Genomic DNA, 12,085 nt, shown 5'->3' on the forward strand with positions numbered 1-12,085 from the left:
GTTTTTGCCCTACTTTGCCATTATTTCTCATCATTGCTGGGACTTCATGGACGAGGTGGCACTGGACTGGGCTAGGAATTTGACAAGTTGAGATGGAGCATGCGTCCTACAGACAGGTGGCTTGGTGGGCCAAGTTCCAGAGGCCAGGAGTCCTTGGGGTCTTTGGGGCCAGGCTAAGCAGCCCACGTGAGCTGTTGCTTAGGGCTGGAAACATGGCCACTGGACGCGAGACTGAAAAGGCATGTCGGAATCACGTGGTCTGTCAATTTCCAACTAAAACTCAGATGTTATGTCTTTTAGATAAGGAGGTGGCAAGTAACTTGGACAGAGCTTCTTTCCTCCTTATGGAAGAATAACCTGCCGGCACAGCTTGGCTCAGGGGCAGGGCACGTGAACGGGGTCAGCTCTCGTGGCTGTGGCTGCAGGAGGGGAGGGAGGAGAGCTTTGAGAGGCACCGGGGCAGCTCCAGACACTGTGGGTAGAGGAGATGTGAGCGCAGGTGCTGGAGCTGGACAGAGCCGTTACCGTGATATTTCTCTGGGTGATGCCCCTTTATGGATGGTCCACGAACCGTATGCCTTTCTTGGGGGAGAGGCTGCCTTGTGACACTGCTGCGATCACAAATCTCTGATGCTTTTCTCTTCCTCTGGCCTCTTGCCATCATCTTGCTTTTTTCCTTCTTGCTGAAAATCTAACACTCGGGATGTCTGCTCCTCTGGACGCACTGCTTTGCATTTCTGTATCTCCTACCACACCTCTCCGACCTGCCCATAATTCTCCTTTTTCAGGTCAATTTTACTGACTTCCCTGGCATTGGAGAACCTCCTGACTCCATGCTCTGCACATTTCCTTAGCGTCTCAGGTGTCTTCCGAGCATTAGTGTGTCTTTACATACAGTCCCCAAGCTCCAGCAGAGCGAAGAGCTGCTGAGAACCCATACATCCCTCAAACAGTGGTGGGTCCTCTGCAAGAGGGAAACTGAAGCTGCGTCCCCTAGCAGATGTGGACACTTTAATTAGTGATTCTGCTCAGTCGCAGCCCAGACCTTCTCGTCCCTTCGTCTTCCATGTGGTCCTTGCTTACCACCTGCTAAATGTTCTAGCCCTTCATTGCTTTCAGCCTCTCCTGCAAACGTCTCTGGCCTGGGTTCTGAATTCTGATGACTACTCACCAGGCCATTCTGCTGACCTCGAAGGGAAGTGGTTTATCCATCTTGTAAATAACGCTGTGGCATAACTTGGAAGCGGGTGGAGGGGGTGTCCGTCTAGATAGAAAATTGAAGATGTCTGGTTTCCATTCGCTGAGGAAGGGGAGCTGGCCATTCTCAGCTCTCTCACGGTCGGCTCCCGATGATTTCAGTAATCAGAGCAGGATGGATGCACAGACAGGACTCCTCCTAGGCTCGGCTCCCTTCTGAAGGTGTCTGTGACTGCATTTTGAATTTTACCTGACAAGTGTCGAGGAACTCATCCTGACCTAGACCTGATCACGCCTTCCGGGCTGATGTGCTCCAGCTCAAGGGGTGCAGGTCCAGGGGCCTCTAACTCAGACCACCTCACTCACTCTGCAAGTCTGCCAACGGCTTTCCTCCCTAACGGCCCTTCTCTCTACCCTCTCATTGCTGTTCCCACTGCCACTGTCCTGGCTTAGGACCACATCAGTCCCGAAGGGACAAGTTACATATCCAGCCCGCGAATGTTCATTGAGTCTCCACCACGCAGCGGGCCTTGTTCTGGGCCCGTGGATATAGCACTGAAGAAAAGCAGAGCCAGTCCTCGTTTTCAGATGAGCATCCCAGTGGGTAGACGGGCAGTTGGTAGATACGAATGTCAACAGTGTATGTGGTGGTGATAGAAACAAAGGGAAATACAGCGGGGCGAGGAGAGAGGGTGGGATGGGGACCGCAGTCAGAGAAGGCATTCGGGTGAGGGGGACGTCTGGCAGAGACCAGATGGAATTGAGGGTTGGAGCCGTGTGGGCACCTGGGAACCAGCATTCCAGGCAGAAGCACCTGGAAGGGGCCTCTTGGGGCAGGTTGTGGGTGGAGGTGCCCCGGGACTGCTCCCTGGGCTCAGCACCGACTACGCGCTCCCAAGATGTGGTGGCGGGGAGGGGAGGGAAAAAGGTGGGATCCACGGGACCCCAGAGGGCTGGGCTGGCACGGTCCAAGGTCGTAAAGACACCTTCCCTCTGGGGATGGGAGAGCACACGGGGACAAACCAGAGTGTCCAGTGGCAGAGACAGGAGAGGGCCAGGGTTTCAGAAAGAGAGAAGGAGCTGACGTCGTCCAGCTCCTGTAATCTAGCAGTCTAGACTATTAGAGATATTTTGTAGAACTTATATCCTTTAGTCATCTTCAGAGCCCTGGCAAGTAAGAGTGACATGTACAGGCTCCAGCACACACAGATCTGGGGCTGAATCTTAACCCCGCCACATTCTAGCTGTGTCACATGTGAGACTTGACTCTGAACCTCAGTTTCCACACCTCCCAGTGGGACTGGGAACAGCTGCATCACAGGGACGTCCTGCAGAGTAAAGACGTAAGGAAAATGTGGGAAACCCCAAAAGAGGGTTTGACACAAAACAGGTACTCGAGGAACGCGGTTCTCATTCAGAGTCTTGTTTTACTTTTCATTTCTGACTGCAGTGCTTTGACGTCATGAGAACAACTGTGAGCAAAAGAAAGCAAACAGACGGGCCTTCCATCATTCACATTCCGCTGTAATATAACGCACGCCGTGTGCTGTGTAGCTAAGCAGCACTCACCTCACCCCTGTTCAAAGGGATAGACTCTGAGGCTTAGCGAGACAGGTCACTCCCACAGGATGACCCGCTGGGGTCCTGCACACCAGTGTGGAGTCTAACAGCAGAAGAGCAGAAATGGTGCAAATGACCTACCTGCCCAGAGTTGAAATGTATCGCGTTTCATCCTTATGGTGAAAACCATGTAGCTGTAGGAAAGAATGGAGTGGCTCTCCACGTGCTGATATAGGATGCATCCGGGTTAAACTGTTCAGTGAAAAAAAGCCTAGTTTATCAGTAGATTGAATGATATGCTACAGTTTGTAAAAAAAAAAAGGGGGGGGGGGAGAGGGAGAGAATGTGTGTGTGTGTGCGTGTGCAAAGCTTATCTAAACATAAAATGCCTCTGGAAAGATTAGCCAACATCTGGTAGGATTAGTTGCTTTCAAGGAAAGGGACTGAGTGGCAGGGGACAGGATAAGGACATTTTTCTCAGGTAAACCTTGCTGTACTTTTTGAATTTTGGGCCATGTGTTACCAAAATCATCCAAGTTACAGAGCCGGCATCCAAAGGGGAGCCTCCCTGACTCCAGACTTCTTCCCAATCCCACACTGCTTTCCCCGTAGGGCATCCCGAGGGGGATGGGCTGTTATCAGGGAGTCTGCCCCAGACGTGCCATCAGACGGGCTCTGGGCGCTGCCTGCCTGTTAATTTTGGCTGCTTCTTTTTTTTTTTTTTTTAACATCTTTATTGGAGTATAATTGCTTTACAATGGTGTGTTAGTTTCTGCTTTATAAGAAAGTGAATCAGCTATACATATATCCCCATATCCCCTCCCTCTTGCATCTCCCTCCCACCCTCCCTATCCCACCCCTCTAGGTGGTCACAAAGCACCGAGCTGATCTCCCTGTGCTATGCGGCTGCTTCCCACTAGCCATCTATTTTACGTTTGGTAGTGTGTATATGTCCATGCCTCTCTCTCGCTTTGTCCCAGCTTACCCTTCTCCCTCCCCATATCCTCAAGTCCATTCTCTAGTAGGTCTGTGTTTTTATTCCTGTCTTACCCCTGGGTTCTTCATGACCATTTTTTTTTTCCTTAAATTCCATATCAGGGAAAGAAAGGTGAGACCGGCCCTCCTGGAATCCCTGGATTGCTGGGGCAGCAGGTAACTACTGTCTTTAAATCCTCTTCCTTAGCAACACTGCTTGCTCTGGTTGAATAAGTGATGGGGTAACGATTCTCAGGTTGTAACCAGAATCTTGCATGGTCACCGCATCAGAGCATTAAAAAGAATGTTCGGTGGGACACTCGCCCTCCCTCTGCCCCTTGCTCCCCCTGCCTCCCATCTCAGGTGCTGGGAGAATGGCCATTTGGTCTCCTGGAGGGGTTTAGGCCTGGAGGAGGGCAGACCCTCATCTCTTCCCCCTGCCCCTCCTCGCCTCGCTCCCCCTCCGCTTTCAGACTCAGCTCTGGTGTAACGTCCTCTGACCCCAGGCTTCGTCCAGCTCCCCGCTCCCACACAGCCTCACGTGTGCTGTCCCTGTGGCCCCCTGTGGACCTCCACAGCCAGCCTGCCAGGTGGGCAGGCTCGGGGTCACCATCCTCATTTCACAGACGAGGGGCGAGCCTCCCAGATGCACAGAGACTCGCTTGGGGCCACGCGCCGCTCAGCAGACACCTCCCTCCCTCCCAGGCCCCCTCATCTGTGTGTGTCACTGTGAGCACCCCCTGCCTCCGACACACACACCTTAGTGTGGACAGAGCAAGGCGCCTGGCACTGGAGGCCGGAGCTCCCTTCATTCTCCCTATGCCCCTTGCACCAAAGCTCGCCACCCAGTCCCCAGCCCCAGCCTCCCCCGGAGCAGGGTCGGTAAATTCTTGGGGAAGCAGTGTGCTGGGGGGGAAGCCCAGTTGCGGGGGCGGGGGAGGTTAGGAGGTTAGAGTTCCAGCCCTTGGCCCCTTTCTGGCTGTGGCGTCTTGGACAAGTCACTTTACCTTCTGAACTTCAACCTCATCATTTGTCACAAATACCAAGAAAAGTAAAAGGGGAGGGCGATTCGAAGAGAAGATGAGGGGATGTGACCCGGGTGATGGGGGGGGGGGGCGTCCCGGAGGAACAGAGAGCACCGGGCAGGGTGCTGTTCTGTCCTCCTGGGTGTGGTGGCCGCAGGCAGGCAGGCAGGCAGGTGGGATCACTAAGGCCTCGTCCACGGGCCGCCCCTGCGCTGCGGTAAATGGTCGGCTCCGGCACCCGCCTGTTCCGGGCCGTCTCCACCTCCGTGCCCGAGTCCCATGGTGTTGACCACACTGTCCTTTGACATTGTCGGGGAGGCACCCCCCAGAGGACACTGCTAACTGCACTTCCAAAACCCACTTCTCCCACGCTGACACAGGAGGTGTGTGATGGGCACCCCGCACACAAATCTCAGGCTTCATTTCAGTCCCTCGCATCTGGGTTAGGCTGCAGCCCGGGATAAGGGACTGTAAAATCAGCCATTATTCACCGTCTTCTAAAGATTCCACATTCACTGTGGCATTTTGATGTTCATAGTGAAAGATAGAGTGTTTTTGCATTTGTTTTATGACCTTGCTTTCCAGTGAGCAAAGCTTGTGTGTTTCAAAAATTCTCCATAAACCCAGCTCCATCAAATCGCTTTAAGTACAGATTTTTTCCCTATAAATTTTTGTTGACTGCTTTGGAAAATATATTTATTTCTTTCATTTTTAATTTTGAAACCATTTTCCTTCAGCAAATCTTTGCTGAATGCCAGGCATTGAGCTGGTGCTGTGGATAAACACGCGATCAGCTTTCCCACAGCAGGGGTTTTGCTAGAAATAGGGCGCCCGATATATTCGGGGATCTCAGTGGTTCAGAACCAACGTAGAGTGTATAATATGTCCTACCTGACACCCCGCATTGGGTCACCACCCGATGGACGCAAAGCTGCATTCAAGCCCACCACGCCCACACTGAGAGCAGTATTTCCCTGGTGGATCACTGCCCATCTCTGTAATTCACCCTTCCTGACATATCTGAAGACTCACCTTCCCTGGGCCTGGCCACGGTTTTCTTCTGCTTGCCATCCGCGCATTTGTTCATTTGTTCATTGGTTCACTCATTCAGCAGGTGTTCACTAAATACCCGCTGTGTGCAGATTCAGCTCTGGCGATGGGAAACCTAGCAGCCACTGTCCATGCCCAGAGGAGCCAGATGTAATGGGGCAGAAAGAGATGCACATAGAGTCTGACAATCCTCTGAGCTGAGTCCTGGGAGAGGGGTATTCAGAGCTCTGGTTCTGGGGGAGAGGTCGTCAGCCTCTCTCGGGCCCAGAGGAGGGTCCCTACGCTGATATGGAAAATCAAGGTTGGCTCTGTTGCAGCAGAAACTAAGTCATATGGTTTCCTGCTCTGATGAGAAGAGGGCAGAGGGCACATATGTTTAGTTTCTGCTCTTGTCAAACACTCTCCTTGGTGTTCATATATAATCGTGTATGTAACCACCTGTAATAACCACCTGTGAGAAAGCAATGCTTAGTCCATTTACAGTCTAAAGACATTGAGCTCAGAGTTTAATTAGCTTTGCTTGTAACGGGAAGAGCCAGCACTGCAGCCTCAGAGTGAGCCAAGCCCCAGGGCGGCTGGCATTCTAGAAGATGCTTTTGGTGCCTCTTTCAAGATGAAAATTTTCACCTGCTGGAATGTTTTAGACTCAGTATACACATTCTACGTGGTAGCTCCTGTATCCTGGAAGCCTAGGAAAAGTGGAAATCTGTGTCTGATCTGGGCAACTGTTTATGCAAAGACGGTGCTGCAGTCAGGATGGCAGGAAGCCTCTTGAGTTGGTGGGAACACAGCCAGGGAAGGGGCCAACCCCAGACGGTCGAGTGGGTTCAACGTCCTGGGCCTCTACACAGGAACCCCCCTGAGGGGGGCAGTCATTGTGCCCCTGGAGTTACATACTGAGAGAAGGACTCACAATCCGGAACAACTTCCGGAAAAAGCAAACATTACCAAGTCACGCAGGGAGTGTGATTGCCGTGCTAATTTATGCAAGTAATTTTCATTCATCTTCAAATTCCATGCAGTTTTATAAATCTACTCCAATTGGAACTTGGTGGTTATTAGGAATAGTTATTTGCCATTCCATTATTAATAACGATAATTGGGTTAATTGGTTATTTATACATCGTCACTGGAATCACTGAGCGCATTAAGTAGCTGTTTAGGAGCCATCGTATTAAGGAGGATCAAACGTTCTATTAATAGTAATTAGACTTATTGGTTAATTGATAGAGTCATTAAATAGTTTTTTTTATTAGTAATAATTAAAGCAGTTATTTTGTTGTTAACATTTAGATCTATTGGCTCATTTGTCACTCTCTTTCATAATTAGATGAAATGGGTTATTTAGGTATTTTTATTGATGATAAAAAGAGAAGAGGGTGAAAACCTCCCATGAGCTGAGCTGGTGTCACGCACACCTTCGTTAATCCAGCCATACGAGGCCACCCCTCTTTTTTTATCACTCTCTCCTGTCTGCGTTTAATTCTGCAGCAGCCCTTCCCCGAGCTGCAGCCCCTGGGCAACTCCACCCGGTGCCTCAGACACTCGTATCGAACACTCAGCCTTCTTCAGCAGGACGGCTGGTGCCCACCCCGTCCAGGTGCGCTCCCCGCCGCAGCGTCCCCGCCTCGGCAAAGGGCCCCATCACCTATCCAGTCCTTCAGGGTCGTCCTCGTCCCTTCGCTCCACACACCCGACCTGCTGTGGAGTCTTGTCCACTTCTCCTTCCAAACACAACCAAGTCAGATGGGCTCTCGCTGTCCCGATTCTAAAGCCCAGATCCCAGCCACCCTGGCCCCCAACCCTGAAGCAACGCACCTGCCTCCCAGCTGCCCCCTCCCACCGCGGCACCCCACCACCTTCCCCGGGGCCCTGTCCCCGTCCCCTGCTCACTTCACTCCTTCACACTGACCCCGTCGGTCCTGCCGACGCACGGCAGGCCCCTGAACCCAGTCTCAGGCCCCTGAACCCACTGTTCTCCCTTCCCCGGACTTTCTGGCCACTCAGTCCTCAGCTTAAACGTGGCCCCTTCTGCGGGGCCTGCCTTGACCAGCCCCAGCTAGGACAGCCCCTCAGTTACAGTCATGCTGACTTCATCCCTAGGACTTCCAGTCTCAAAATTGTCTCTTCACTTGCTTCCGCACTTGTTATCTCTGTCATCGCAGCCCCCTCACCAGCTTCTAACACCTCCAGGGCCTGACAAGCCACATCCTGCATCCTGGCTTGTGGGAGCGCCCTGCGCAGAGCGGGCGGTGGCCCAGGACTTGAGGGATCCGCCTGCCCCCCGCCACCTCCCTCCTCCTCGTTTCTGCCTCCACTCCTAATACTCTTTCCTCGGTAAACGGTGATTGAACATCGTCCCTGTGCCCTGCGAATAAAATGCTGAACAAAACCAGACATGGTCTCTGCCCTCCTGGGCCTTAAAATCCAGTGGGAAAATGCTGGACGCTCCCTGTTTCTGTTTTTTGAAGTTATTTCCCACTCTTCATACTTTATCCCTAAAGCTTGGGAGAAAATTTAGCAGTCAATTTGTCCAATTTTTACAGCTGCTTTTTAAAAATAAAAGCCACACGTATGAACTAGACAAATGCAAAGCTCCCCTGGTTGACGTACAGCTGGGAGCTCAGGAGAGTCTCCCTCAAAACACGCACACAGGACGTGCCTCTGAACACAAGTCCTCGGAACCCTGGTTTCCGCCTGGTCCGCGCACAACGTCTGCATCAGTGACGAGCGGAGGGTGACTTGCCTCTGGCTCCTCGGAGAGTCCCTGGCCGCACGGAGACCGGCCTTCAGTCTTGACTTCCCTTTAGCCACATTTCTTTCCTGAAACCCTAATAATATCATCACCTATGAAAGAGGCATAATAGTGCAGAGTCTTTGGCTTTCAAGCAGCTTTTTCAAAAAGTTTATTGAAGTGTAGTTGATGTACAGTGTTGTGTTAATTTCTGCTGTACAGCAAAGTGACTCAGTTACGTGTATACACATTCTTTTTCATATTCTTTTCCATTGTGGTTTATCCCAGGCTATTGACTACAGCTCCCTGTGCTGTACAGTAGGACCTTGTTGTTTATCCATCCTATACATAATAGTTTGCATCTGCTCACCCCAAACTCCCACTGCATCCTCCCCCCACCTTGGCAACTACACGTCTGTTTTCCATGTCTGTGAGTCTGTTTTGTAAATAAGTTCGTTCGTATCATTTTTTTTTAGATTCCACATGTAAGTGATGTCATATGATACTTGTCTTTGTCTGACTTACTTCACTTAGTGTGATAATTTCTAGGTCCATCCATGTTGCTGCAAATGGTATTATTTCATTCTTTTTTATGACCCAGTAATATTCCATTGTATGTATGTACCACATCTTCATTATCCATTCATCTGTTGATGGACATTTAGGTTGTTTCCACGTCGTGGCTATGGTGAATAGTGAAGCTTGTAGCAAGCAGGGGTTTTTGTTTTGTTTTGTTTTGGTGAGAGGAAGGCAGCTTCGTGCCTAAAAATCCCAAAGCCAGTACATGCAGAACAAAATAGAAAATTCATAAATTGCTTTGATTTAGTAATGAGCCATCTAGTTTCATTTGGAAACTTACCAACTAAGTGACTCAAATGGCCTTTCTGTTTGGGGTTTTGTTTAACTTATTTTCAGGCAAAAGAGAAGATAAAGTGAGGGGACTAATTAAAGTCAACCAGAAGTCTGGGGGGGGGGGATTAGTCCCATCTAAACAGTAGCTGTTGCCCATCACTGGTAAGGTCCCCAAGGCCACTGGAAGATTCTGAAGTGCCATATGCACCGTCAGACAGCTGATGTTCCGCTCAGCTCTGTGCAGTGCGCTAGGATCCGGGAGATGCAAGCGCCTCACCAGAGCCTTCCACCAGTGGCATCACTGGGTCCGGCACTCTCTTCACGCCCCCAGCTACCCCATGGGAATCTCTCTCTAGTTGAGGCTCTGAAGGGCCTGTAACTCACATCCCAGACTAACCCCTCCCCCCCACCCCCACCCCACATCTCTTCCTTCCCCTGCAGGCTTCCCCTGGAAAAGCCTCTCCTCCTTTTAGTGTCTCAGGTAGCATCCAACCCCCGCCAGATGCTCACCTTTCACCGCTGAACTGCCGTGCAGACCTCCCCTGGTCTGCATCCCTCCCCGCCATCCACTTAACACTGGGCCCAGCCTCACTGGCGTCTTGCCTGCGCCATGGTTTCACTGTCTCCTGGTCTGTCTCTTCCAGGATTCCTTCTCCCTAGTGATCCTGAGGACAGCAGAATGTCTTCCTAAGCACAGACCTGACTGTGTCTGTCTCTAGAACACCTCTGTTATTTTGAGCTGCCTCAAAGACAAAGCCGGACTTTTCAGACCCCAGACTTGCGGCCTAGTTTTAGGGGCCTCTGCTTCCTGTTCTTACTGGGCATCCCAGTCATGCCGAGCCGCCTGTTCCCCTTTATCCTGCTCCGTCCACGTGTGGTGCCCGCCCTCTTCGACCCCACCTCGTTTGCCAAGGCCCCACTTTGCCCTCCAAGACCAAACTCACCCTCTGAGGTGCATCCCCGATTTCCCCACTATGTCTTTACTTGATTTCTGTGCATTTAGAGCATCTTTCTTCTTTGTTGTCATTTTCTATATTTTTAATTAGATTCAACAAATACCTCATGAGTTCTTCCACGTGCCAGGACCCAGGGGTTTGCTACAAAAACTCTGAAAAGAAAGTATTATTGTGCCTACTCCTCTGTATGCTTAGAAACCAGGCTTTGGATAAACCAAATACTTTGCCTCGAGTCAAACAGCTGCTCGGAATTTAACCATCTGCCTTTGATGCCAAGCCCACGGCTTTCCCAGGAGGTCACGGGCTTGCGTTTTATTTACTCTGCAAGACTGCAGTCTTCTGGAAGGGAGGGCTGGGTCACCTGGAGATCCGGAGGGAACACGGAAGGTGCCCGATACGTGTAGACTGGAGGAAGGACCTCCACCCCCGCCATCTGGATCTCCGGGAGCCGCCTCTCCAGTGGCCCCAGGACTCTGCAGAGGCCTCTGATGGAAGGACCGAAGCGTCTGCCTGCTCGCTCCCCACTCCCCGCGCCCCTCCGTGGCGTCAGCGGGTGCTGCCAGCATCCTGCCGCCCACCGACACCTCGTCTTCCACCCGGGGCTCCTGTGCCCCCAGACTCCACGATGCTTCTCACTCATGAACATGCTGCCCTTTTGCTGGTGGTGACAGATGCGAGGTTTCCTTGCCTCTGAAGCCTCCTGGGGGAGGGAGAACATTCTCTAGAACATTTGCACATGCAGGCCGTGAGAGGACAGAGGCTGCCACATAGCCTGGGACAATTGGGGTGCACGTTATGGGGCATGCACCCCACTGCTCTGTTCCCTCAGCGACCAGGCCCGGACCTCTTGTCCTCCTGCATCGTCATGTTCAATCTTGGGGCTGTAGGATTCATACCCCCATTGCAGAGCACGGGGAAGTGGACCTCCGCAAGGCCAGGAGCTTGCCACGTGGATAGGAGGCAGCATATCTGGGGTTCCACTCGCACCCTTGACGATCAGCTCCTGCAGCGTGTGGACCCTGAGTGCCGGGGCTCACAGCCAGGGAGTCAGGGGCCACCGAGGTCATGGCGCCCTGTGTGTAGAGACCTCGGAGAAGGCCAGGCGTATGCTAGGCGCCCTGAAATTCCAGTTTGCTCCCTCCTGGCTGAGAGTACCAGGTGTAGATGGCTGATGGGCTGTGCACCCACATCCCCCCAGCACTCCCTGCCCCTGGCTTGCAGAGGCGCTGGTATCAGAAACAAACGGAGTTTCGCTGGAGCTGAGTCCACTCTGGCCTGGCAGGGCTGGACGCAGCCTTCCTGGGAGGAAGGTGTACGCTGTGCCGTGTGATGGCCACAGTGTGGCCCCGGGGCAGGCTGGCTCTAATGGAATCCTGACTGCTGTCCACCCCTCACCCCAACATTTCCCGCTGGGACTTGCAGGGCGCCCCCGGCCGGCTGGAAAGGAAGCCACGGCCGCTGGCCAGCCCCTTGTGTGGCCGCGTCTGGAGCGGCTGTCCCACTCCCTCCAGCGCCGCCTCTTTGTAAGGCCCTCGCGGTGGTTATTTGCTGGCCGTGTGGGGTTCTGCTCTCGGCCCTGAGCTGGAAGCATCAAACAGGCAGCTAGCCATTAACCCGTACCGCACGCAGAGAAGCGACCCAGGTGCTGTGGCCCTACGAAGGTGGCGGACTCGGAAATCACAGAGCTGGGCTTGAAAGCCCCAAGTTCATTTAACGCGCAGACAGTCTTTTAGAAG

At 52.4% G+C, this 12,085-nt stretch overlaps 1 protein-coding gene across 8 annotated transcripts in view; it reads left to right on the forward strand.

The window, feature by feature from the left end:
- Nucleotides 1-12,085, forward strand: part of COL22A1 (collagen type XXII alpha 1 chain) — a 254,177-nt gene that overhangs the window by 137,922 nt on the left and 104,170 nt on the right. For all 8 annotated transcript variants that reach the window (XR_003793573.1, XR_003793575.1, XM_029222987.1 and 5 more), the window contains one exon: nucleotides 3,856-3,909. Coding sequence is in view for 6 of the 8 variants with exons in the window: in XM_029222987.1 (XP_029078820.1) it covers nucleotides 3,856-3,909 (54 nt within the window). In the remaining 2 variants the exon portion in view is untranslated. The remainder of the gene's footprint in view (nucleotides 1-3,855; nucleotides 3,910-12,085) is intronic.

The sequence above is a fragment of the Monodon monoceros genome, unplaced genomic scaffold (genome assembly GCF_005190385.1).
Source record: "Monodon monoceros isolate NGI ecotype Baffin Bay Population unplaced genomic scaffold, NGI_Narwhal_1 Super_Scaffold_14, whole genome shotgun sequence".
Lineage (NCBI taxonomy): Eukaryota > Metazoa > Chordata > Mammalia > Artiodactyla > Monodontidae > Monodon > Monodon monoceros.